This window comes from Pelecanus crispus, chromosome 1 (assembly GCF_030463565.1).
Source record: "Pelecanus crispus isolate bPelCri1 chromosome 1, bPelCri1.pri, whole genome shotgun sequence".
NCBI classification, from domain to species: Eukaryota; Metazoa; Chordata; class Aves; order Pelecaniformes; family Pelecanidae; genus Pelecanus; species Pelecanus crispus.
Window position 1 is genome coordinate 144,578,461 of NC_134643.1, and position 25,941 is coordinate 144,604,401.

At 44.9% G+C, this 25,941-nt stretch overlaps 1 protein-coding gene across 3 annotated transcripts in view; it reads right to left on the reverse strand.

Annotated features, from left to right (window-relative positions):
* Nucleotides 1-7,459, reverse strand: part of SHROOM2 (shroom family member 2) — a 125,441-nt gene extending 117,982 nt beyond the window's left edge. For all 3 annotated transcript variants that reach the window (XM_075720642.1, XM_075720648.1, XM_075720635.1), the window contains exon 1: nucleotides 7,241-7,459. In XM_075720642.1, the coding sequence (XP_075576757.1) occupies nucleotides 7,241-7,459 (219 nt within the window). The remainder of the gene's footprint in view (nucleotides 1-7,240) is intronic.
* Between the last annotated feature and the right edge of the window lie 18,482 nt (nucleotides 7,460-25,941).

The window sequence follows — 25,941 nt, forward strand, 5'->3', positions numbered from 1 at the left end:
TATGTATTTATTTAAAAAAAAATTCAATTGACCTTATATCAAATAGGCTCAAACCAGAGACAATAGAAAGCAAGGTTGCATAGATTAAACGGATGAAGTCTCAACATAACCAACAATTTTTACCTCAGCTCTCCAGGAAACTCTTCACACACTGTATCACTTAAACATTCAGCAAGTAAAAAAATCTGCTTAATGTCTGGGACCTATCTCAAACTTCTGTAATAAAGTGACCCACAGAACTAGATCCATATATATATATTAGGTATTCTCTGTATAGATTACAAATACATAAGATGACTAAACACAAATGGTTTTCCTCAAGAAAAAAAAAAGCTGATGTATGTGATGTAATATTGGCTCTGTTACTACTAAACAGTTGTTTTCTCTAATCTATTCATGACCAGGTTTCATTTCCCATTTACCTTGTTCTTTCCACACTCCCATACTTTAAATATTCACTAAGCAGGAGAACACACAATGAATCAAGTTATACAGGAAAAAATATATACAGTCTATTGAGTAAAGCATATGTAGCATATGCATAAACACCACAAAAGCCCACATTGTTTTTTCCTCATAAAAAAAAAAACCACCCCAAACAAAAACAGAAGCATGGTGGGTAACTAGGTAATAAATGGCATTACTGGCAATCCTCTGACAACAGCAAGCAATAACTAGAGGTCTCTTGCTGGTCTTTTATTTTTATGCTAATGCCTATGGTAGCATCCAAAATTCATACTGGAAAGTAGCAACAGACACTAACAACAAAAGAAGTTTAAATTGTCCTTTAAATAGACTAAAATAATAAACATTCAAACAGGCAATCCTGCTGTCTAACTCCTATTGCAGTAACTATTCCCACAAAACACACCAATTCCTCTGCCAGACTCCATACACATAAGCGTTTTTGTTTGTATTTTGTTTTAAACTAGAAAAATCATGATAGATTTAACAATTTTTTCCTAAGTAGCTAGAAGTGGGAAACGCAGAGGAGAGAAAAACAAGCAATTTGGAAGCAACCAGTATTTCCAAAAGTTAAAAGTTTGCTTGTTGCGAGGAAGTTTCTTAGTTCTGGTTTTAAACACAGCATTCTGACTACTTGTCAGGATTTTTGTTGTGAAATGTAGTATGAAATGCAAAAGCTGCAGTTTCAGGCCTGCAAGCGTGCACACACACAGTTTCTTAAATCACACTCTCGCACTGTTGACTTCTAAGCATGTAACTCAACTGACTTGAAACTTCTTGAGCCACAAGCCTTTTAACCCATCCTCTCATTTCAGCTCCCTACACAGTTTGTAGATCACCTGTAGCAACATCCAAGATAGCTTTAATATGCAATTTCCAACAGTGGTGGCATTTCAACTGTTAATGCACATGCCAAAAAACCCCCTCTCTTAAGCTTCAGCCTTCCACAGCCAGACCATTTACACCACATACGAGTGTGGTGGGCTCCATTCTGCCAGTAAATTAACAGTCATAAGAGCGAGCTCATTCAACAGCCATTATATCCTTCATCAATCAGCTTACCAAAGTAAAAAGCAATAGTATCTTCTTGCATCAAAGCAAAACAACTCCTCTCTTCCAATAATCAAGACCTGGAATCTAGCAACCAGACACAAAGGTAAACACCACTCAAAACAGTTTCTATAGCACTGAAAAGAAACCAAATTTTAGCATATTTGACAAGGAAAAAAGATAAATAGCTACATGATATGATTTGTGCTGGTTTTCGCTGGGGTAGAGTTAATTTTCTTCATAGTAGGTAGTATGGGGCTGTGTTTTGGATTTGTGCTGGAAACAGTGTTGGTAACACAGGGATGTTTTAGTCACTGCTGAGCAGTGCTTGCACAGGGTCAAGGCCTCTTCTGCCTCTCACCCCACCCACCAGCGAGCAGGCTGGGGGTGCACAAGGAGCTGGGAGGGGACACAGCGGGGACAGCTGACCCCAGCTGACCAGAGGGATATTCCACACTGTATGACATCATGCTCAGCATATAAAGCTGGGGGAAGAAGGGGGAAGAAGGAGGAAGGGGGGGGGGGGAAGGGAGGGGGCATTCGGAGTGATGGCGTTTGTCTTCCCAAGTCACCATTACACGTGATGGAGCCCTGCTTTCCTGGAGATGGCTGAACACCTGCCTGCCGATGGAAAGCAGTGAATGAATTCCTTGTTTTGCTTTGCATGTGTGGCTTTTGCTTTAGTTATTAAACTGTCTTTATCTCAGCCCACAAGTTTTCTCACTTTTACCCTTCCGATTCTCTCCCCCCTCCCACTGGCTGTGTGGTGCTTAGCTGCCAGCTGGCACAAAGAAAAGGTCCAACTCAGACCAATCTTTCCCAAACAATAAATCCCTCTTATAAGTTAAGAAGTTGAATAAAGGTTTCAAAAGAAATACAGAATGATTTGATGCATTCTTTTAAAACTGCTGGCTAAAATATGTGTTCAGATTATGGCCTGTACAGCTCAGTAATTTTGCTTGTGGTTTTTGATGACCAAGAGAATAAGGATTGAAAACAAAATAGAATGAATACTCCTTCATGTATTATCTTTCTAGAACTGAAGGAAGCGGATGAAATTTGTCAGGATGCAGAAGCCTCGATTAGAACTCTCCTCTCAGCCACAGTACAATGGCTCCTAATAACTTATAAATCAGCTGTTTACACAAATGACTGCATTTACATTGAAGTGGTCCGTAATTTCCCAGGATTACCACTAAATGCTGGTTTTCTGGACATCAAGCTTCACAGCCAAGTTTAAGAATTGTTAATGTTTATGAGCAGTGCAGCTCACCTCAAACACCTAACTTGAGGGAGGCAACTGGTATATATGTTTGAAAATGTCTTTTTTTGATTCATTCACATACAGCACCATTAAAGCTTTTTTTTTTTTTCCCCTCTAAATATTATTGCAGCATAGCAATGCAAGCAATTGCTTTTAGTTATCTATTTAAGGCCAAAGGATAAACAATTACTTAAATGAAAATAGTAATCACTTCACTACTACTGAAATAATAAATTGATACAAGTCACATGGAGAAGTCCTGCAGCCAATTAACAGATAAGCATTCCTTTATACAATTTAAATAATTATTAGGTTAAACAAATTACAATTCACACCCAACCATAGACAGGAGCACATTAGGAAAGCACAGTGGAATAAAGAGAAATAAACAAAGGGTCGGAGTCTGTCCGATACTGCTTCTTCTTGAAAGACAGCACCTCCACCTGGGGCATGAATTCGGCACTGATTCAGGAGACAAGAACTCTATCTACTAAATCAACAACACAACTTCTTGCAACAGTCCAGGTTTCACTTGGAAATCTTGCTGAAATACCAGCCAAGCCCAACCTTGATTAGCCTGCAATGAGATCATAGCTTGAGGAGTTATGGCTGTAGGCCCTCTTAAAGCCGATACCAAGGAGAAATTTATTTAAATGATACATCAATCTTTCTTGAAATGCATAAACTATAATGTTTTCATATTTATTAATGTAGTAAGGATAACGTTGACTGCAGAACAACTTCAGAGTTCCTAAGGATACTGTTAGTACAGGAAGTGAAATGACTTTCTATCCATCACCCACAATCAATGCTGTGACTGACACTACAAGTTGCGTATCTCAGATAAGAGTAATTTTAAAGTAAAAGTAATCAAGATAGCGCAGCTATGGGAGATTTTCACAAGATTCACACTTGAGTATCTTGACTTTTCATTTTCATTATTTCCAGTAAGATCTTCCTCTTCAGCATATACTTTGTTTCTTTAAAAAGAGGAAAAAATAAAGCAAGGGTTGTGAGATTTCTAATTCAAGTCCTCAAAGTTGTCATTTCACCTGCTGTTGAAATACACATGTTGCTATAAAAAGCCAGTCCTTTCTTTCGAGATGTCAAATTAGGCAAGAACAAGCTGCCTTTGGGCAATTTTTTTGGCATGTTATCATACACACATGCAGAGATCAGAAAAAAAAAAGTAAAGCAATTTTTTTTTAAAGGGACATTATAAAAATAATAGTAAGCAACACAACAGCAACCCTAAAAGACTTTTTTCTTAAATATTAGCAATACCACTTGCACGTGGGTGGGGCAAGTTTTAGAAGACCAGCTATGTTTAAAGATCGAGCAAGCTGTATCATGCACCTTTTTTCTCTGTGCCTATTGCAGCAACAACAAAAAGGGCAAGGGGAAAAAAAATAAAGAGGCTTGCGCCTGGCAGGTGAACTCGATATTCTACCTACCTGGTTCAGGACTATTCCTCCAAGTCTTATTTTGGTTAGAGAAAAAAACACTATCATGAAGCAGGGAAGCCTGCTCACCCCGCAAGGGCAGGGCCCGCTACCGGGCACCCTCAGCGTGACTGCGGGCTGACCTCTCCCTGGGCAAAGCGCTTTCCCTCTGACATTCCAGCGGCTGAGCACACGCTTATCCCACTGCTGAGACTTGGACACATTTTCTCCTCTTTAGCATGCCTTCCCCTCCCTGATTATTGGTAGTTTGGTGGATCAAAGGACACTCTTGTTTTAATGGACTAGATTTCCAGCTAATAAATTCCCAAATAGTGTTTGCAGCTCTTCTTGCCCTGGACTCCCCCTGTTACATCTCTTACAAAAAATTTCCCTTCCTGTCAGTTATTGAAATAGCCACACAGCCAGAGAAACCAACACCCAGGAGGTGTGCTACACAGAAAGTGCTGCAAAATGAACAGCATACACTCGCTCACTAATTTTTCAATTACGGTGTTTTCTGGTGCTATTTTTCAGACAGTTATGGTAGTTGTCCCATATATGCTGAGGAAAGCAGGAAATATTTACACCACAGACTTCCCAGCATTTACATAAAGGTGCAAATTTCTTCAAAGGCTGATCTGGCTTTCAAGACGGCGGTGAGCAAGGAGACAGGCAGAATTTTAGAAATCCTCCTTAAGTAGCTGCTATCTGAGACTCCATTCACACCTTGTCACATTCCTCTCCTTAAAAACTGGCACTTGGCCTCATCCATCCTCACTTCCCCAGAGCTGTCCTGGACTAGAGTGAGACAGAGCTCCATAGCCAGCTCACACTTAAGCACAGTCTGAATCCACAAAACAGAGAGTTTTTCCTCATGTATAGATATCCCGAAGGATTTGGTCCAGTGGTTTTTCTTGGATCCCCCACTGCCCCGCCACCAGCCCACCCGAGAAGGGACAGCACACGCCACAGGGAGGGGAGAAGCGCAGGTGAAGCAGCATCCCCTCTTCCGTGGCAGCCCGGCGATTCCCACGTGCGCTCTCGAAGTGGACAACTCGAGTTCGGGGCTCTCTTCAGCTGAGAAGAGACAAACTTTACATCTCCTGCTGCAAGGAGGGACTGTTTTAACCACCCGGCACAAAATCATTCTTCCCAGTAGCTTTCCACCACTAGAAGCAGTACAGAAAAAAAACAAAACCCAACACCGAGATGGGTGGGCCAAACCAAGAGGAAGATTTTGCAGCTAAAGGATTGGAGTGCTGAGGACATGGGGGACACGAGCTCCAGTCCCTGGTTTCAAAACTAGTTCCATACATTTGCATCCGACAACAGCAAATGAAAATACACTCCAAAATTTAGACCCAAGGATCCAGGTCATCTCTTCTTCCTAGGTCAGCACCAATGGACCCAGATCTCTCTTCCACAGAGCAGCACGGTTTCAGGAGGTATCAATGCTGTGGTTCCACTTCATTATTCCTTTGCAACAGACCCAGTTTACAAGTTTCCCATCCCCAGACATTTCTCTCCACATACCACAGCCACATCCTCATGCCACAAATACTTAAGCCTGTTACTTAATACCTAGGCAACATTATGAAAAAGTATCGCTGATCAGTCTTTAGATGTAGCACTTATTAGCCATTACCAGAAAGGTGGAATTATTTGATTTGGCACTTGATAGCTAGTACATACATAGTAAGTAGCTCTTTTCTCCCTGCCTCAAACGCTCCCAGGTTTGATATTCTGTAATTCAGGGCACTGGAAAGAGGCCAACAGACGCGCAGTCATTTTTCAGTATATACGTCTTCTGACACTGACTGTTACTCGTTGAAAAACAGCAGTGAGGAAGAGATCTAGAAAAAGATGGTGTCAAAAGTCCCTAACTTGGAAAGTCCATAATGCCATTGTTTCAAGGGTGGCAGAAGGGAACCAACTGGAAAATTCACAATGAAACCAACTGAAAAATAAGAAGAACTGCTGTGGATAAAACAGGGCTTCTTGTCCTCTGACACCCTCTGTGAGCTTCTAAAATGGGAACAGGCAGAATGCACAGGACCTGTAGTCAAAACATATACATCTTTCTTACAGATCTTGAGCAAAATGTGCTTTGCTAATGCAGATTTTTTTTTTTTCCAACTACATATGGATCTATTTTAACGGGTTTTCACTGTGCAACAAGAAAGCCGCCTTAACAGCAAAACCCAACTATTACTGGGGATGGGGGTTCTTAAGTCAAAACACACCCAGATGAAAAACATTTTCTAGAAAATGCGATGCATTTCTTTAACTCATGCCCAATACACTGAGATTAAAGCTGTGAGTATACAAGGACATACAAAAAAAAGCAAGGGGGGGGGGGAGGCAACCAGAAAGTGCATATATATACCCAGGAGTCCCCCCTCCCCCCGTCTTGGGAGCACGGATTCGGTCACTATCCACAAGACCTTTTGTTTAATGAAAGGGGGAGATGCAAAATTCAAAATAATCAGAGGAACCTTTTTGTAAGCGCAACAGCACCGGAGGAAAGTCCGCCTCACAGCCGGGGGGGTTTCAGTCTCCACACCCTTCCCCGCCGGAGCCCGGCGGGAGGGAGGAGAGGGCCCAGGCCAGGGTCTGGGGCTGCGCCGGCAGCAGCGGGGGCCCCCGCCGGTCACCAGCGCCCGCAACCACCGCTCCGGGTTTTTAAACGGGGCACAGGCGCGACCAGAAGCAGCAGCGGCAGCTCGGGGCCGCCAGCCTGACGGCGCCCGGCAACCTGTTGCCCCCCGCCCCGCTCGGATGCGCCCCGGCCGCCGACGGCCGCCCCGGGGCCTTCCCAGCGCCGCCCTCAGGGAGCCGGCCCGCCGGCACCTGCGCCGGCACCGCCGCAGCCGCCCAGCCCCGCCGTCCGCCCCGGGCTGCGGGCAGGCGTCGCGGCCGCGCCGGGCCCGCTGCCGCCGCCGGGCTGTCACCGCCGCGGGCGGGCCACAATGGAGCCGGCCGGCCCCACGGCCCCGGCCCCCCCCCCGGCGCCTCTCACCTTGGTGATGATGAGGGGCTCCCCGTGCTCCCGTCCGCCCTTCAGGGTGAAGCCCCAGGGGGCCCCGCCCGTCAGCAGCACCTCCACCAGCTTGTAGCCCTCCGCTGCCCGCTGCTCCACCATCACCACCACCGGCCCCGCTTCCACCAGCACGGCGCCGAGCCGCGGGTCGCCGCCGGCCAGCCGCTCCCGCCCGCTCCGCAGCCCCACGTCCTCCATGGAGCCCCCCGCGCCGCCAGCGGCGCCCGTCGTGGCCGGGGCTCGCCTGCCTCTGCCGGCCGCTCCCCGCTGCGCGCCAGCCGGCGGCAGCCCGCGGGGCCACCTACCCGCCCCGCAGCGCCGTCCAGCCCGGCCCCATCGGCGGCGAAAGAGGGCTGCGCCCGCCCGCCCCCTCCTCCTCCTCCTCCCCCGCAGCCCGCAGTATTGTCTCACGCCGAGGCCAGAAGCCGGCGGCGGCGGGGAGGGGGCGGCTCCAACTTGCGGCAACTTGGCGGCGGGGCAAACGCCGCCGAGCAACGCGGGACGCCGGGAGGAGCGCGGCGGGGAGAGGCGTCCCCCGCCTCCCTCTCGCCCCGAAAAGAGGGCGAAACCCGCTTTCCACCGCGGGCTTCCCCAGCGGGGGAGCCGCTCGCCCCTCCCCAAAAGCGGGCAGCCCCGCAGCGCGATCCCCCCCCGGGCGAGGAGGAGGAGGGAGAGAGGAGAGCAGCCGCCAGACAAAGGCGGCAGCGAGAGGGTCCCTGAGCCCCGAGTCACCCCGGGGCCGTGCCCCCGCCTCCCCCGCCCCGCCACACGCAGGGGCGGCCGCGCCCCTCCCGCACCCCCCGTCCCCAAACAAAAGCGGCGAGCGGGCCCCGCGGCAGCGGCGGAGGCGGGGGGAAAGGGGCAGCCGGCGGCTGCGGCCGGCCCCCGGCCAGGGACGCCCCGCCCCGCGGTGCCAGGCGGCGGGGGCCGCGCCGCGCCGGCCGCGGAGGGAGAGGAGAGGAGAGCGGAGGGGCGGCTCTTCCCGCCTCGCCGCGGTGTGTGGGGAGGGCGGCCGGCAGGGAGAGGGTTAAGCGGCGGTGGCGACGGGGCGGGGGGAAGCCGGGCAACATGGAGGGCAGGTCAGGGGGCAGCCGCGGCGGCGGGAGCCGAGGGAGGCGCTTGCTGCCCGCCGTTCCCCTGCCCCGTCCCGCCCGCACCACCTGTGGGCGGGAGGGGCCCCGCCATACCCGGCCCGCCCGCCCCCTTCTCCCTCTCCTCCCTCTCCCCTTCTCCTTCCTCTTCTCCCTCCCTCCCAGACCCTCTAGCGGCGGCCGGGGGCGAGGCGGGGCCGAGCTGAGGTGAGGCGAGGCCCCGGCTCCGGCCCCGGCGGACCGCGGGGCCGGAGCCCTCGGGGATCAGAAACGGGGCCGGGCCGGGCTTGGCGGCGGGGCGGAGCGGTGGTAAAGGCAGGTGAAGCTTACAGGGGGAAAAAAAAAAAAAAAAAGAAAAAAAAAAAAAAGGAAAACGGTTTGGCAGCACAGACAGTCCCAGGCGTGGGTTCGGCTGCATGAGTATGGTCAAAAAAAGTTTGACGGAGGAGCGCAAGCCAGGACTAGAAGTGCTGATCTTCGGACAAATCTTACTTTATGGATGGGAAATAAATGCAAGGTTTGGGGTTGCGTGGTATCTTCACCAAGTTAGTAGTGGTGGGGCTGGGAGTGAAATGCTTATTTCTTGCTGGGGATCATTCTCTCAGCTTAGTTGCATCACTTTATAGGAAGTTTCAGTGGCTAAAATCTGGACCAGAGTTGGCCTGGAGTACCTGAGTACCAGCATGCGATCGTCCTTTGCTTTTCACTACTGAGCAGGTGAAGCACTGCTTGATCTAAGACACAGGAAAATCTGTATTTTAGTTTCTGAAAGACTAGTGAGCCTCAGGATGCTTCCATGCATGACAGATAGTCTCAAGGAGGTGCCTGGTACATGCACTGGGATTTCGAGGTTTTGTATATATGACAGTTCACGTATTTTGCTTCTGAAAGTGGCCATTATGCTTATGTAGTCTGATACTCTAATTCCTTTTTCAGCTGATTTATTCCTCAGAATACTCTCCTGCCTTGATGTAAAGGCAGCAGTTTGTTTCTATAATACCTTCAGTGTTACCTACTGTACCTTTGTCTAACACCCAAAGAAAACTTTGGATTCAAGATTGAGAGCATCTGAGAGGTCATCAATCCCAGCAGCAGATTGGAGGATATACAGAAATAGGAGAAAAATATTTGATGACTATGGTTGTTGTTCCCTCATGACTAAGGGACAGAAGGAACCGTGGAGGGGGGACCCAAATGGCACCAACTTACCCACAGAATCATAGAATCATTTAGGTTGGAAAAGACCTTTAAGATCATAAAGTCCAACCATTAACCTAACACTGCCAACTCCACCACTAAACCATGTCCCTAAGTGCCACATCTACACGCCTTTCAAATACCTGCAGGGATGGGGGCTCAAGCACTTCCCTGGGCAGCCTGTTCCAATGCTCAACATTCCTTTTGGTGAAGGACTTTTTCCTAATACCCAGTCTAAACCTCCCCTGACACAACTTGAGGCCATTTCCTCTCATCCTATCGCTAACTACTTGGGAGAAGAGACCAACACCCACCTCACTACAGCCTCCTTTCAGGTAGTTGTAGAGAGCAATAAGGTCACCCCTCAGCCTCCTCTTCTGTACGCTAAACAGTCCCAGTTCCCTCAGCCGCTCCTCATAAGGCCTGTGCTCCAGACCCTTCACCAGCCTTGTTGCCCTTCTCTGGACACGCTCCAGCACCTCAATGTCTTTCTTGTATTGAGGGGCCCAAAACTGGACACAGTATTCCAGGTGCAGCCTCACCAGTGCCGAGTACAGGGGCACAATCACCTCCCTGCTCCTGCTGGCCACACTATTCCTGATACAGGCCAGGATGCTGTTGGCCTTCTTGGCCACCTGGGCACACTGCTGGCTCATGTTCAGCCGGCTGTCTACCAACACCCCCAGGTCCTTTTTGGCCAGGCGGCTTTCCAGCCACTCTTCCCCAAGCCTGTAGCGTTGCATGGGGTTGTTGTGCCCGAAGTGCAGGACCCGGCACTTGGCCTTGTTGAACCTCATCCAGTTGGCCTTGGCCCATCGATCCAGCCTGTCCAGGTCCCTCTGCAGGGCCATCCTACCCTCAAGCAGATCAACACTCCTGCCCAGTTTGGTGTTGTCTGCAAACTTACTGAGGGTGCACTCAATCCCCTCATCCAGATTGTTGACAAAGATATTAAACAGAACTGGCCCCAAACCTGAGCCCTGGGGAACACCACTTGTGACCAGCAACCAACTGGATTTAATTCCATTCACCACCACTCTGTGGGCCTGGCCATCCAGCCAGTTTTTTACCCAGTGAAGAGTACTCCCATCCAAGCCATGATCAGCCAGTTTCTCCAGGAGAATGCTGTGGGAAACAGTGTTTCCAAACCGTTTCCTTCCAAATCCAAACCTTATACCAAAGCTATGTATTGCATCAAGTTATGAAGGCCTCAAATGACTTGAAGATCCTCAGTCAGATTTCTTGTCTAATTCTTTTCTATTATATAGACAAGTGCTAATTGTAAGACAAATAGTAATAATAAAACAAAAGCACAGGTAAAGGGAAATATAGTCTTCTCCATGTCCTGTCTGCAATTGTTCTTAGAATCTGAGACAAAGTGTTATGTTTGTGTAACACGTCAGATTGTCTGTGCAGCAATGTATACTCAATAACCTATAGCTGGAAGTTTTAAAGAGCTGCAGTATACAATTTTGTTGTTTGTAAGCATGATAATAAAAGAAAGATCCAGAAAAACAATTTGAACTTTAGTGTATCCCCAAGTATGCACATTGAAATTAAATGGGAATAAAATAGCTTACATCATTAATGAGAAGAGCAAATTGTGCTTCCAAAAATGTCTTCTCTGCTTGTATCCCCTCTTTTTCAACTGCCAAACATTCATTCTTCATCTTGAACTCTTTGTTGTCCATAAGAAATTGAAGATTTACATTACTCTTCTGGCATCTTATAAATCCAGTATTGAAGAATGATGAAGAAATCGGAGCACAGATTTTAAAACTGGAATATCTAGAGCCAGGAACCGGCATCTACATTAAGGAAGCCAAGTGAAAACCGTCAAACTCTGCTACTGTAATTACATTAGTGGAAGATGTGGACATATAGCTCTTGGGGAAGCAGTTGCCTAAAGAAAGCAAGCTTTCACACTCCTGATTAAGAGAGACCTCAGTAAAGAACAATTTTCTAGCTAATGCTTGCTTAGAGCCTGATGGTCTGGCACAGTCATCAAGTAGATCCTCAACCTGTGACTGACAGTTCAAAATCAGACTTTTTTATTTTGAATGACATCTTTTTTGCCTTTTCTCCTTTAATGTTACCAGTGGAAAACTAAGAGACAGCTATGTAAACCTCCTCATACATCTAAGTTTGACAAACCAAAGCAAGACAGGAATTCTTTTTTGTCATATCGGTCAAAATTCTCTTCACATCTTTTATATCCTCCTTTGCTGTGAGATTTGAAGCTTGTTCAGAACCCAGCTGGAGACTTGTACTCACGCTCTTCTTAAAATACTTTGATACTTTTATTACTTGAATTTCTGCAGCTTCTGCCAGCTTTTGTAAGGTTTTGGATAGTCATAAAGAACAAAGGATTTAGTAAATGTATTCTAAAATATTACTTTTCTTTTGCGTGATAAGAAAACCAATGATAACTGTATTTGTCTAACAAAACCCTCAGTGACGAAACCCTCAGTTTTCTCCTGTACATCTTGTTTCACCTGTCAAATGTCTGAGTATACAAAAGTTAGCAATACAAAGTAGAAAGGCAAGATAAGATACATCAGAGTGCCATAAATATATCAGAGGAAGTAACAGACTTTTTCACACTGACAGAGAATGATGATGCAGCTATGACCAATGTGGTATAAGAGGTATTCCCTGCTGTAATAACATGTGCTGTTAATATTATCAAAGATACTTTGCAGTGATAAACAAAAGTTACCCAAACGCCTCCTCCTGCCATGCAAAAGGAGCTATCAAACTTTATTACAGGATTGTTCCCACAAATTCAGTTTGCAAGTCCCTGCTGTGTAACAACAAAAGCTTTCTGCAGTAAACTGGGCTCCTTCCACAGTACTGCTTCTGTCTTCCTACCTTGGTACTTGAAGCTTAATTAACAATTTCAAGTGAAATTTTGTCTACAGAATTTACTCAGCCTTCATTCTTTCTGTTGCAGATTGCATACCTGTTCCCTACTTAGTCATTGAGATTACCAAAACTCTGAATAAATTCCTCTATGGCAGGATTTTGTTTAAACAGTATCAGGCACAGTATGCTCTTAAGGCACAGCCTGTTTCACCTTTGTAGCTATACACCACATATCTTTTCCTTAAGACAACCTGAGTTGAATTGCGCAGGATACCTGCAGGGTGATTCTAGGATAGGGTGTTTCACTCTCAGTCTTGGGAGCATTCATTGTGCTGGACTCTGCAAAAGCAGGGCTTTTTTTTCCCCAGCAGCTGAGAAATTTGAAAGAAGTAGAGGCTTCTGACTCATAGTCACAAAGAACTGAGGTGAGTTAAGCCTTTACAACCTCCCACTATTTGTTACCACTCCTTTCCTGGAGGTAACCACCAAACATCACAGTTCGGTGTAGAGACAAAGTGCCTCTGCCTCAGCTGTTTGAAATAAAAAATGTCCTGGGGCGTGCATAGTTCATTGACAATTTAAGTTAAGATGCTGGGCTATGAAATGGAGCCACTGATCCATGGCATGTATTCTGCTCTGTAAGCTCAGTTGCAGGGGTTGCAGCCTCCAGCAAAGAGGCAGAGCAGACTCATACATGTCCTCAGTGGCATTTGCCAAAATAACCTAGCTATTTGGTAATTGTACCAATGCAGCTTCTTCTATGTAATCAGCTGCCATAGTTGCTGAAGAAATATAATTTTTGTCACCAATGGTGGAAGAAATGTTAATAGATAGAAATGCATGTATAGTGTGATCTCTACAGTGAAAAAGAAAAGATTCAAAAACCCCTTTTCTGAAGGCTAGAGTTTTATGAGAATACTGTGAATCCAGTGAGACTGCTGCCAGAACTCAGGGGGAAAATGGATTACAAGATAGAAGTTACAGACTTGCATATCTTATTCCCAGAGAGCTCTCTATAGACCTCAATTCCACTGGTACGGCTATCTGTAATATTACTGTTGAAATCTATAGGGCATGCATGCACATATTGTTTGTAGAGCAAAAGTTAATCCTATATAGTGTTTAGGGTATGTTTACCAAAACATACAGTGAATCATAGAATCACAGAATGGTTTAGAATGGAAGGGACGGGTAAGCATCATCTAGTCCAACTCCCCTGCCATGGGCAGGCACATCTTTCACTAGATCAGATTGCTCAAAACCCCATCCGACCTGACCTTGAACACTTCCAGGAATGGGGCATCCAAAACTTCTCTGGGCAACATGTTCCAGTGTCTCCACCCTTATAATAAAGAATTTCTTCCTTATGTCCAACCTGTATCCACCTTCTTTCAGTTTAAAACTATTGCCCCTTTTCCTGTCACTACAGGTATAAGCCTTGGTAAAAAAGTCCTCTCTCTTTCTTATGAGCCCCCTTTAAGTATTGAAAGGCCGCCATAAGGTTTCCCTGGAGCCTTCTCTTGTCCAGGTTAAACAACCCCAGCTCTCTCAGCCTTTCTTCAGAGGAGCAGTGTTTCAGACCTCTGATCATTTTTGTGGCCCTCCTCTGGACCCTCTCTATCAGGTCCATGCCTTTTACTGGGGACCCCAGGACTGGATGCAGTACTACAGCTGGGGTCTCACGAGAACTGAGTAGGGGGGGAGAATCACCTCCCTTGACCTGCTGGCCACACTTCTTTTTATGCAGCCCAGGATGTGATTGGCTTTCTGAGCTACAATCGCATATTGCTGGCTCGTGTCCAATTTTTCATCCATCAGTATTCCCAAGTCCTTCTCCACAGGGCTACTCTCAAGCCATACATCCCCCAGTCTGTATTGGTACTGAGGGTGGCTCTGACCCAGGTGTAGGTCCTTGCACTTGGCCTTGTTGAACTTCATGAGGTTCACATGGGCCCGCTCCTCAAGCCTGTCAAGGTCCCTCTGGATGGCATCCCTTCCCTCAAGCAAATGAGCTGCACCACTCATCTTGGTGCCATCTGCAAACTTGCTGGGGGTGCACTCAATCCCACTGTCTATGTCACTGATGAAGATGTCAAATAGCATTGGTCCCAGTATGGACCCTTGAGGGACACCACTTCTTACTGGTTTCCACTTGGACATTGAGCCATTGACTATCCTCTCTTTGGATGTGGCCATACAGCCAATTCCTTATCCATCTAACAGTCCATCCATCAAACCTATATCTCTCCAATTTAGAGGTAAGAATGTTGTGGGGGACCATATCAAAGCCCTTACAGAAGTCCAGGTAGGTGACATCCATGGTTCTTCCCTTGTCCACTGATGTAGTCACTCCGTTGTAGGAGGCCACCAGGTTAGGCACAATTTGCCCTTGGTGAAGCCATGTTGGCTGTCCCTAATTACTTCCTTGTCTTCTATATCTTTTGACATGTCTTCCAGGAGGATGTGTTCCATGATCTTACTGGGCACAGAAGTGAGGCTGACTGGTCAGTAGTTCCCAGGTCCTCCTTTTTACCCTATTTAAAATGGGCATGATGTTTCACTTTTTCCAGTCACTGGGGACTTTGCCTGACTGCCATGACTTTTCAAATATGATTGGGATTGGCTTGGCAACTACATCAGCCAATTCCCTCAGGACTCTGGGATGCATCTTGTCAGGTCTCATGGAGTTATGTATGTTTGGGTTCCTCAGGTGGTCTTGAACCTGATCTTCTCCTACGGTGGGAGGGACTTCATTCCCCTGGTCCCTGCTTTGAGGTTCAGGGGCTTGAAAGATGTGGGAAGAGAAGTTACCACTGAAAATTGAGGCAAAAAACCCCTTGTTGAGTACCTCAGCCTTCTCCATCTCAGTTGTCACCAGTTTTCCTGTCTCATTTGTTGGAGAGGTACATTTTTCTTTAATCTTCCTTTTTCTGGCCAACATACCTGTAGAAGCCCTTCTTATTCTTTGCATCCCTTACCAAATTCAGCTCCAGCTGTACGTTCGCTTTCCTCATCCCATCCCTACACATCCAGGCAGTGTCCCTCTATTCTTCCCAGGATACACATCCCTGGTTCCACTACCTGTGCATTTTCTTCTTACATTTAGTTTGACCAGAAGGTCCTTGCTGAGCCATGCCAGTCTCCTGCCTCCTTTGCCTAATTTTGTAGACATGGGAATCAAGAGTTTCTGCACTCCAAGAAAAATGTCCTTAAAGAGCTGCCAGCTCTGTTCAGCTCCTTTGTCCCTGAGGGCAGTTTCCCAGTGGCTCCCGTCCACTAATTCCTTAAACAACTGAAAGTTTGCTCTCCTAAAATTCAGCATCCTGATTCTACTCTTCACCTGGCCTGTATCACTCAAGACTGTGAATTCCACCAGGGCATGATCACTGCAGCCTAGGCTGCCTCCAATCTTGGCATCTCTAATTAGTCCATCTGTGTTGGTGAGCAACAGGTCCAGTGATGCTTCCTCTCTGGTCAGGCTGACTATCACCTGGATTAAGAAATTATCCTCGATGTACTCCAAGAGTGTCCTGGACTGCTTACAGTTTGCTGTGCTGCTCTTCCAGCAGATGTCAGGGGGATTGAAGTCTCGTGGCAGAATCAGAGCTTGTGAGTATGATGCTTTCTGTAGTTGAAATAAGAATGCTTCATCGACAGGCTACCCTTGATCAGGCAGCCTGTATTTAATGCCAACCACAAGGTTTCCTTTGTCAGCTTGGCTCCTAATTTTTACCCATAAGCTCTCAACCTGTTCATCACTATTTTTCAAATCAATTTTTCTACATACCCCCACACACACACTCCTTCTTTCTTGCCTGTCCCTTCTGAACAGTTTACAGCCATCAAGTGTAGCGCTCCAGTTGTGCACCACAATTTAGCGATAGGGATTAGATCATAGCTTTCTAGCTGCACAGTGGCTTCCAGCTCTTTCCTGTTTGAAACTCTAGTGGCTTTGAAATTAACCATCAGAAAGACCAAAACAACAGAAACAGTGATAAGAAGTTCCTATAGAAGAAGTGGATGGATTTTTTGATCAAGTAGTTCAAGGTTTGGCAAGCTGCTGACAGCTTATTGTGGAGTCTGGAAGTCCTGAGAACCTGGAGAAACAGGTTGGGTAGCAGCCCAAGAGACAGACATCCTGGCATAACTGGGAACCAGGAGGGTTTACTTTGGAAACCTGCCATGTTTCTTCTGATGGATTCAGCATAATCATGCTCTTCTGCAAAACACTTTGATTTCAACAAATTATCCATTTTCCCAGAATGAAAAATACCATGTTGAAAAACTCCAGCAAGATGTCTCCTGTGTGATTTAGGCACTTGAAAAACCTTTCCCAAGTGTCTTGTTTCTCCAGTATTGCAAATAAGGCTTCTTCAGCACATAATTAGTGCTGGAGAAACCCTTAGAAGTTCTTAACCTTTCAGATAGATACTCATATATGTTGACTTCTTCGGTTCTTTAGGACCAAAAAAAAATGCTTTTGTGTTCTTTATCTAGGGCTTTTTATAAAGCTGAAATTTGTGAAAGAATAGCATTTCATGTGATACTCTGGTATTTCTATCCCCATGAAGTTTTTGATTCAAACTTTGTTTACTTCTTACATATTCTCACAACATCACATATGCTTTGTGAGCAATTTTCTGAGGGTGAGAGCACTCACTGCGGAACAAACTGTGGCTGTGAGTGACCAAGAGAAAAAAGCCCATGCTTTGCTGACAATAATATTCTTGTCTCAGATCTTAGAATCATAGAATCATAGAATCGTTTAGGTTGGAAAAGACCTTTAAGATCATCCAGTTCAACCATTAACTTAACATTACGAAGTCCACACTAAACCAATTAGAGGTAGACTAGACTAAACCATGTCCCGAAGTGCCACATCTACCCATTTTTTGAACGCTTCCAGGGATGGTGACTCCACCACCTCTCTGGGCAGCCTGTTCCAATGCTTGACTACTCTTTCCGTGAAGAAATTTTTCCTAATATCCAATCTAAACCTCCCCTGACACAACTTGAGCCCATTTCCTCTCGTCCTATCGCTAACTACTTGGGAGAAGAGACCAACACCCACCTCGCTACAACCTCCTTTCAGGAAGTTGTAGAGAGCAATAAGGTCACCCCTCAGCCTCCTCTTCTCTATGCTAAACAGTCCCAGTTCCCTCAGCCGCTCCTCATAAGGCCTGTGCTCCAGACCCTTCACCAGTTTCGTTGCCCTTCTCTGGACACGCTCCAGCACCTCAATGTCTTTCTTGTAGTGAGGGGCCCAAAACTGGACACAGTATTCCAGGTGCGGCCTCACCAGTGCTGAGTACAGGGGCACAATCACCTCCCTGCTCCTGCTGGCCACACTATTCCTGATACAGGCCAGGATGCTGTTGGCCTTCTTGGCCATCTGGGCACACTGCTGGCTCATGTTCAGCCGGCTGTCTACCAACACCCCCAGGTCCTTTTTGGCCAGGCGGCTTTCCAGCCACTCTCCCCCAAGCCTGTAGCGTTGCATGGGGTTGTTGTGCCCGAAGTGCAGGACCCGGCACTTGGCCTTGTTGAACCTCATACAGTTGGCCTCGGCCCATCGATCCAGCCTGCCCAGGTCCCTCTGCAGGGCCATCCTACCCTCGAGCATATCAACACTCCCACCCAATTTGGTGTCATCTGCAAACTTACTGAGAGACCTAGTAAGCAAACTTACTTGAGACCTATTAGACCTGTAGACAGAGAAAAAGGAGATGAGTCCAGCACAGACTCCTGTAATCCATAGCTCACTTCAGGATTTATAATTTTCATGATTTTGCATGATAACAAGATTGAAAGTCAACGAAGAGGGCAATAGCAACTCCTTATGCAGTTGCAGAGTGAGAAGACAACATTCAACCTAACAAGAGGAGGTGAACAGGTAACCAGTTTTCCCTGGGGATGGGGTTTTCAGCCGGCAGTCAAATTCAGGCACAAATTAAGTCATGCCTTGGGCCATAGTCCCTCTGGTAGCTGTGCATTTTCCAGTTCCTGCATTAGAGCCTTTTGTGAAATCGCATTACAACACCTCAGACTACCACTTTGCAAAGAAACCAAAAAGCAGAGTCCGTACTGCTTCATTGTCAGCAGGCTAACTAGGCAATGCTTGGGCACAGTTTGGGGGATAGCGTGGGCCAGTGACTGTTACTATGAGGCAGTATGGATGAAGCCACCCTTTTTTAGTTGTGGAAGAGAGTTCAGCAGTATATGCATATATATATACACACTATATAGCTGTATTTGGTCATGTGTATGTGTGTTGCAACTTCATTAACCTGGGATTTTTTTTGCTTCATGAAGTTCTATCATTTCAGTGAAGCATCATTTTGTAATGTTTATTCTTGCTGCTGCATTTCTGATCGTGGTACATTAGGGAGTGGTTTTCATTGTCCATCTTCTTTGATAACACTTGTTACGTGATAACATTCTCTATACAAACTGTGCTGTGCCACTTGCCCTTATGTGCCAAAAACCAGGCACCATCCCATTTTAATTACTTGATAGACATAGTCTCAGAGGCTAACAAGCAGTCTTTAATGCATTTAAACTCTGATATCACAGCATGTTTTATCTAAATTCCGTATTTGATGAAGATGATCGGTGGAGCAGGATGATCAGGGGAAATGTCAAAGGGAGGGTTTCAAATGCTCTCTTTGCAGAGAATGCTGTGAAGGCTTTTAAAAGGGTAGATAAATAGCAAGAGGCCAGAGTATGCATGAGAGCAGGCAAAAGCCTTGTAATCTGGTATTTTTCACTTGGACTTTGTTTTCATTAGCTAGCTAACCCCAAACAGACCTTCCTTTTTTCTGCCTATCAGCAATGTGTAAATAAATCTCTGAGTGCATTCTATAAATAGACACAATTCCTTCATTACAAATGACCTTTCTACTCTCAGCTTGGCTACACAGAACATGAACTGTGTCCAGGTGGAGGTCATGGGATGTAGTATCTTGTGAGAGTCCATCTAAGCATGCATGCAGCATGAAGTAAACGTTCTTTTTTTTTTTTTTTTTCCCAGTTCTACAGCACTTTGCTCCAAAGCATCAGGTATGCACAAGAAGCTATGGTCCAGCAGTGCCAGACTTGGCAAATTACATGAATTTGGTGATATTACGGCTGATATAAGGCTGGTTTGAGCATGACCAGGAGTCCACAGGGGGCAGAAGCTCTTTCTGTGCATGCCACCTCCCCATAGACTGCTATGTCCCTTTACACTTGAAGGTATAGATGTGGTCTCCTCTCTCAGGAGACCAAGGCAGAACAGTTAGCAGCTGATGGGAAGTTTGAGGGAATCCTACCGAGTCATACAAATGAGAAAAATGCCAACATTCAGATTAGCTTTTTCTGGCTTATGTTAGACTTAGAAAGGATAAGGCTGCTGTGGGAGGTACTGCTATGTTAGCCTGAATTTTGTCTACAGCGTAGAGTGTACTCATGTCAGTGGGGCATTGTTAGTAACATCCTAAGGAAACAGCTTTGGGGTAGGGGGGTGGTTTTATTGCCCATCTTCTGTGATAACACAGATCCTATTACAACCCCAAAGGTTAATTTCTTTTGAAAGTCTAGATTATGTAGTATTAAAGGTACACAGAGTATTTCTTTCAGAGCATTGCATTTTCTGAAGCCATTTTAGGGACAACCAATTTCTTGGCGTCATGCTCCCAGGAAGTTGACTAATGGAAGTAGCTGAGGTAGCCAAGCTATAAGATAAGTGTATAGTGTAGCCATATTGCTCACCTGAAGAGTGTACCCAGTAAACTACTTTGGATGCTGAGGGGTGAGTCTCATTACTTCGTCCACCCTGGACTGTGAAGTCCACCTCTGACAATGAAGTCATGATTTTCAGTCTTGAAGAACAGAAAAGTCAAAAGAGTGGATCTTAAGTGCTTCCTGCACTATAATGTTTCTGCTGTTATTACTGAGTTTCCTCTTGATTCCCTGAGCCAGCTGAGGCATGCTTTTCGGCTTTCTGCTTGTTTCAGAAACTACTAGACAATAATTTGTGGAGCAGAAGGTTGCAACTTTCTTTCACCCAGTCCCAAGACGCTGCAGGGCTGACTGCTGGCCATGCAGACACTGGAGAGGGAAGAAACCCGATGATGCTCATGGGAATTCAAAGGGGAGCGTTGGCCAGTCTCTGTGGTGACTGCACACTTTGTCAGAATTCCCTTCAATACTTGGTTACAGTGTTAAACAAGACCGTCTAACTGGCCATGGTACACTGACATTTTTAGCAATTTAATTAACAGAGCCTTGGAGACTTCTGGCATTGTAAGATCTTTGAAATTAGTGCTGTAACGTGATTTGGTTGCGTAGGCTGGCCTAGGAATAGAGGTTTTATGAGATAATTTTCTAGTGCTAATGGGCTTTGAAAATAAAAATTCTGGGTGGCAGGAGATATAATCTAACAAGATCCCACAGTCTAACAATCATAACAAGGATATAAGAGTATACGACCTAATTTCTCCTGAGGGAACCAACTAACATAACCTCTAAAAGACAATGCAGAAGTAGTGGGGCCTAGGATACCTTTGGAAGATACCAAGGACAGGATAGATGTTCAACACCTTTGTAGACCAGGGTACCCTCTGCATGCTTATGTACATTAAGATCCAATTTTCAATATCACTGTGTGTGGAGAGGATAATATTCTTTCTTTTCACAGTCTTTTTCATCAGTCAGTTCCTACACAAACTGTCTCATGTAGTTTGTGTAGGTGTGGGACAAGGTCTCTCTATTACATGTATGCTGAAAGAGAGGTATCTTTTTGTTCTGTGAACTAATGTAACAAATGGCAATGATTAGTGGGAATTTGTCCAGAAATGTGGCCACAAATTCTGTCTTAATGCAGGTTCAAAGACTGTAATATTCTCAGCATTGGCGTAGAGAAGCAGGGATTGTGTTCTTCCAACCCCTAAGCAAAAATTGTTTTCTCCAGTTTATGGATGCATTTTTCTGCTCAGTTATTTTGTACTTCATCTATATAAACCTCGTTTACTAATTTAAATGCATAATAGGCACAGTTTCAATAACTAATTTTGTACATTTTTTCACAAAAGTCAGGTAGCATAACATTTCCCTGGAGGAGGTATATAAGAAATCAATAAAATATATGTAGCATGGTTGCATCAGTCAAATACACACAATTACTGAGCTGTTCAAATGTACACTCATTTCATGTATTTATGTTTTCATTCTTAAAGAAAACAAAAAGAACTCAAACATTATTATTTTTATGCAAAGGAGATACATTCAATCTCATCCTTTTAAATTAATGTTCACCATCCTTAAATGTAAATTAATAATTTACAACTCTATAATTACATTCAAGTCACTGAGGGAAGGGAAGCGATACCTCTGTTTTTCTTCCAGTTCTTTTTAATGGAGTCTGTAGCTGTTACAGTCGTGACAGATGTTACACTTTGCGTATCACTATTGTTCCAATATCCCTGCCTAAATTTACAGAAAACTTGAAATAGAAATAACGGGGTGTGAATTTCCCCATTCATTTCAGTTATGCATTAAGTGAAATGCCAGTTTAAAATCAGCTTTAAAAATTAGTACTGATAATTATGGGAAGGATATATCTTACAGTTTCTTCCAAAGTAAATCTAATTGAAGGAGGTCTGGGTGGATAAAACAAAGAAAAATGCTAAGCATATAGAAGATTTGTATATTAAAGCCTTTAAGAACGTATTGCAGGATCTGTTGGGGATATCAAAACTGGTTTTATTGCATCCATTTAGCTTGAAGACAGACCCAGCTTTCATCAGTTTGGGAAATGCTCTGTCAGGTAATGTGAAAAAGACTATGAGGTCATCAACCATTGACAAAATACAGTTCTTGTATTTGTAAGGTAGCTAAGATCTTCATTGGGAGCTGTAAATTCAGGCAGTGATGCATTGAACTGTACACATGAACAAAAATAAGTTCTCCTCTGTCTCTATATCCATAAATTTCCTTCTCCTTTGTAAACAAGTGCTGTAGTCCCAGATTTAATTAAAACAGTGATTAAAGTATCTGTAACTGCACACTCAAGCATGAGCTATAGCACACTCCTTAACAGCAGAAATGCATGCCTGTCATATTTTTGTAAACCTGTTGCTTTCCCTCTAGAGCAAGCAAGCCACTGTTTCATCGTAATGATAAACACGGACTGGACTGAAACATTATGTCCCAGCTCGGGGGAGAGCGTGAGTAGGTGTTTCTAAAAGCTGTGCGTATGGAGTACCTGCCCCTACTCCTTGCAAGAAGCACAGTATTTTTCTCATTCTTGAGCACACAGCTGCCAATGTACAAAACCAGGACTGGGATTTTCAGTGTTGTGCAATGTTGTACTTACGCTGTGAGTTTGATTGATTGGTATTTGCAATGCCAGGGTTTTTTTTTAATGTTTCTTGTATGTGTGCTAATGGCTGTCTCCAAGCTACACTATTTGCTTAAATGAGATCCTGCCTTGGTGCAGAAATGAGAGCTACTGAATTTGTGGGTCTGTTTCGTGCCACTGGCGGCAGTGGGAACTATGTCAATAATTTCAGAGGGAAGGGAATTAGGACTTGTAGAACGATGTATGTTTTATTAAATACTAAATAATATTCCTTAGCAAGGCAAAATAACTCTTCGCTTTCTTTCATTACTTTTCTGTTTCCTTTGCCCTTGCCCCCAGCTTTTATCCTCTTATTTTCATAGTCATGAGAAGCCAGATTAATCTCAGGTATAAGACTACCAAACCAGCTTTGAATTTCTTTGACTGTTCTGACTCTTTATACTTTGAGCCCAGCAACGAGGGCCAGAGACTAGCTAGGTCTTACCAGTTGAGGTATTGGGTGGCTCATTAATTTGGCAGATCCATCTCCCATTCAGCCTCAGATGTCCACATGTAAAGACACATCCACTTGTGTCATGGCAGGTATCCATTCACTCATGAGTCACCTTATTTTCTTTTTGTATTAGGTATGCTGCAGGCCATATTCTTTGCTTCCAGTAAAAAACACTTACTCCCTCTGTAAGTAACTGTGTAATCAAACCCTGAGAGAGTAGGAGGGAAGGGACCCAGAAGAAGAGGTAAAAAAGCAATTCTCCATTCAGAGAAGTAAAGAAATAAAAATAGGGTACACAGCTGGCAAAAACATGGAAAGAAAAGGAGAGAAAGGTAAAAAAAAATTGATCTCCAGAGTATAAGACTACAATTGAGGAGTACAAGTAGTTTCAAAGTAGCTGAATAAAAGGGAGGGAGAAGTTAAAATAATAACATGATAAATCCACATGGGCAAAGTAGAAAACCATGCTTAGGATCAATGAAAACATGATAAGCAGAAAAAGCAAAATACACAAACATTCCTATCTGTAAGCTAGAACAAATGATCAGGATAACAACTTGACATGCTTTTTAATTTTTTGAAGGAAGGAAAATGGCAAGAGGAACAGTGAGGGGAACAATTTTAGAAACTGATAGTGGAAATGAAAGTCTTCAGTTTCTCTTTCTGTCTAATAATCTAAGTTTTGCTGTTCTAGGTATAATCCAGGCAATATAAATTTACCTTCAAATGAGAGCAAACATCATCATTTGTTTCAATTTATAGGTATTTGCATTGTTTATGTGGTATATGATGGCTTTATTTTAAATAATAATCTGTCTCTGTGGAATCATTGTCATTTTTGTTCTTTAGTAGCCAGGTAGACTGCAATGCAGTATCTTGACAGAGAGGTGGCAACTCCATCATTGCTGCTCTAGCAGAGGTGGAATGAAGCCTGAGGAGTCCCATCCTTGTACTGACAACAGAGCCTTGTTGTCAGTAGGTGTTGTCCTTTACCTCAACAAGAGTTTGTATTTCTGGAGGAGGGCAATCTGGTTCTCAACCTTGCTGTCCCCAGTGTATTTTTGTATACGTGGTACTAACAAAACATAGGATTGCAACATACAGGTCAGTCACCTGTCCTCATCCGTGGAGCAGGAAAATCTCTTCAGGCTGGAAAGCAGCAAAAACGTCCAGGTAACACTCAGCTTCAAACTCAGCTGCCTGCATTTCAGAGTCTTTAATGACGCGCATGCTTAAATTCCTATTACAGAGTTCAGACACCTTGCCGATGTATGGAGACCTGTGTGTAGGAGCCTGAATCTGCAAGCTAACATCCTGCTCTCCGGGTAACGTAGCGCGGGCAGAGCACTGGGCAGTTCCCTGGGAGCAGGCTGGGTGGACGCGCGATGTGCCTGGCAGCTGGGGCTCCAGCTGCCACCCAAGCCCTGCCACGGCCGTCCCGCACCGGGAGGCTGCACGGCCCCCACCAGTAGTCAGTGGGCTGATGAGCTTGGTGGGGTTCGTTCTTGCACTGGGATCAAGTGTATAAGGAGTCTTGCATAATGGAGAATGCGGCAGATACCATTTTACTCCTGTTTTCTCTACTGAGGGCAAGCATACTGGCTGAAGCCCCTGTGTTTTATAACCTCTGCACACAAAACATCCCACTGTCATTCATCAGGCCTTCATAATTTCTGCTAAAATTATAAGCTGGGCTATTGGAAAAAAAATAAAAGGCTAGGTCATTTGTTCTTACAAGGACTAATTATAAAATCCATGACTGCGGTGTTTAACAGCCAGTTCATTTCAAGTATGTTGGCAATGCTCCCTCCTGTATTTCCTGAACATGTTCCTACAAACAAGTTTTCTGGAGGGGCAAAGGCTGACACAAGGAGTTTGAAACTCAGCTGAGAGGGCAGAGTTAATTTTGGTATTTAGGATTGCAAGTATTTGCTGCTGTGTCTAATAGGACCCCTGAGTTAAAGGATATCATCTAGCTTATAAAGTAAAACCAAATATTACAGGCCAAATTCCTGGTTTTATATTAAACCCTTACCAAATAAAAAAAAAAAAAGAAAAATATTCTTGAGAAATCAAAAGTCCTGGAATTTTCCATGTCCAGCTGATCCAACACAGACAGTACAGACTTTTTGTGCTTGAGGTTTAAATAGGATGAGGTTAATATTGTCTGCCTAAATGTAATCTCTTTCTACAGTGATAGGATATAATGTTTCTAATTTTAGTGACAGGGATGGGTGGGTTGGATCACTAAAATTTAGATTTGGGTTAGGGTGTGGATTTATAGCCCTGCTCCTCCCTATAAAGGCCGGGACTGCTTGTGTCTGGACTCATCTTTTTAATTCGTTTGCAGTAATTAAAGGGTGCTGCGTGGGATGGGGCTAAAGAGAAACACAATTAAAATGTAATGCTTCTCCTTTGGTATCTGCATCCTTATTTATTTTAAACCATCTTCAATGCTCTGGTGAGTTTAAGTCTTCCTGTATCACACACTGTGCAAGCAGAAATATGTGAGTGAACTGTTGCCAATGGCTCTGAGCAAGCATGGGGCATGTTTCAGATTACACTGTGTTTTCTTGTTCGGAGCTGATCTCCTTGCTAGGAGAGGCTGAGAAAGGCAGCTCTAGGGGATTTACTTCCAGCAGCAGCAGCAGCACATGATCCGTCAATCGCGCGATTCTCACCACTGAGGACTAAT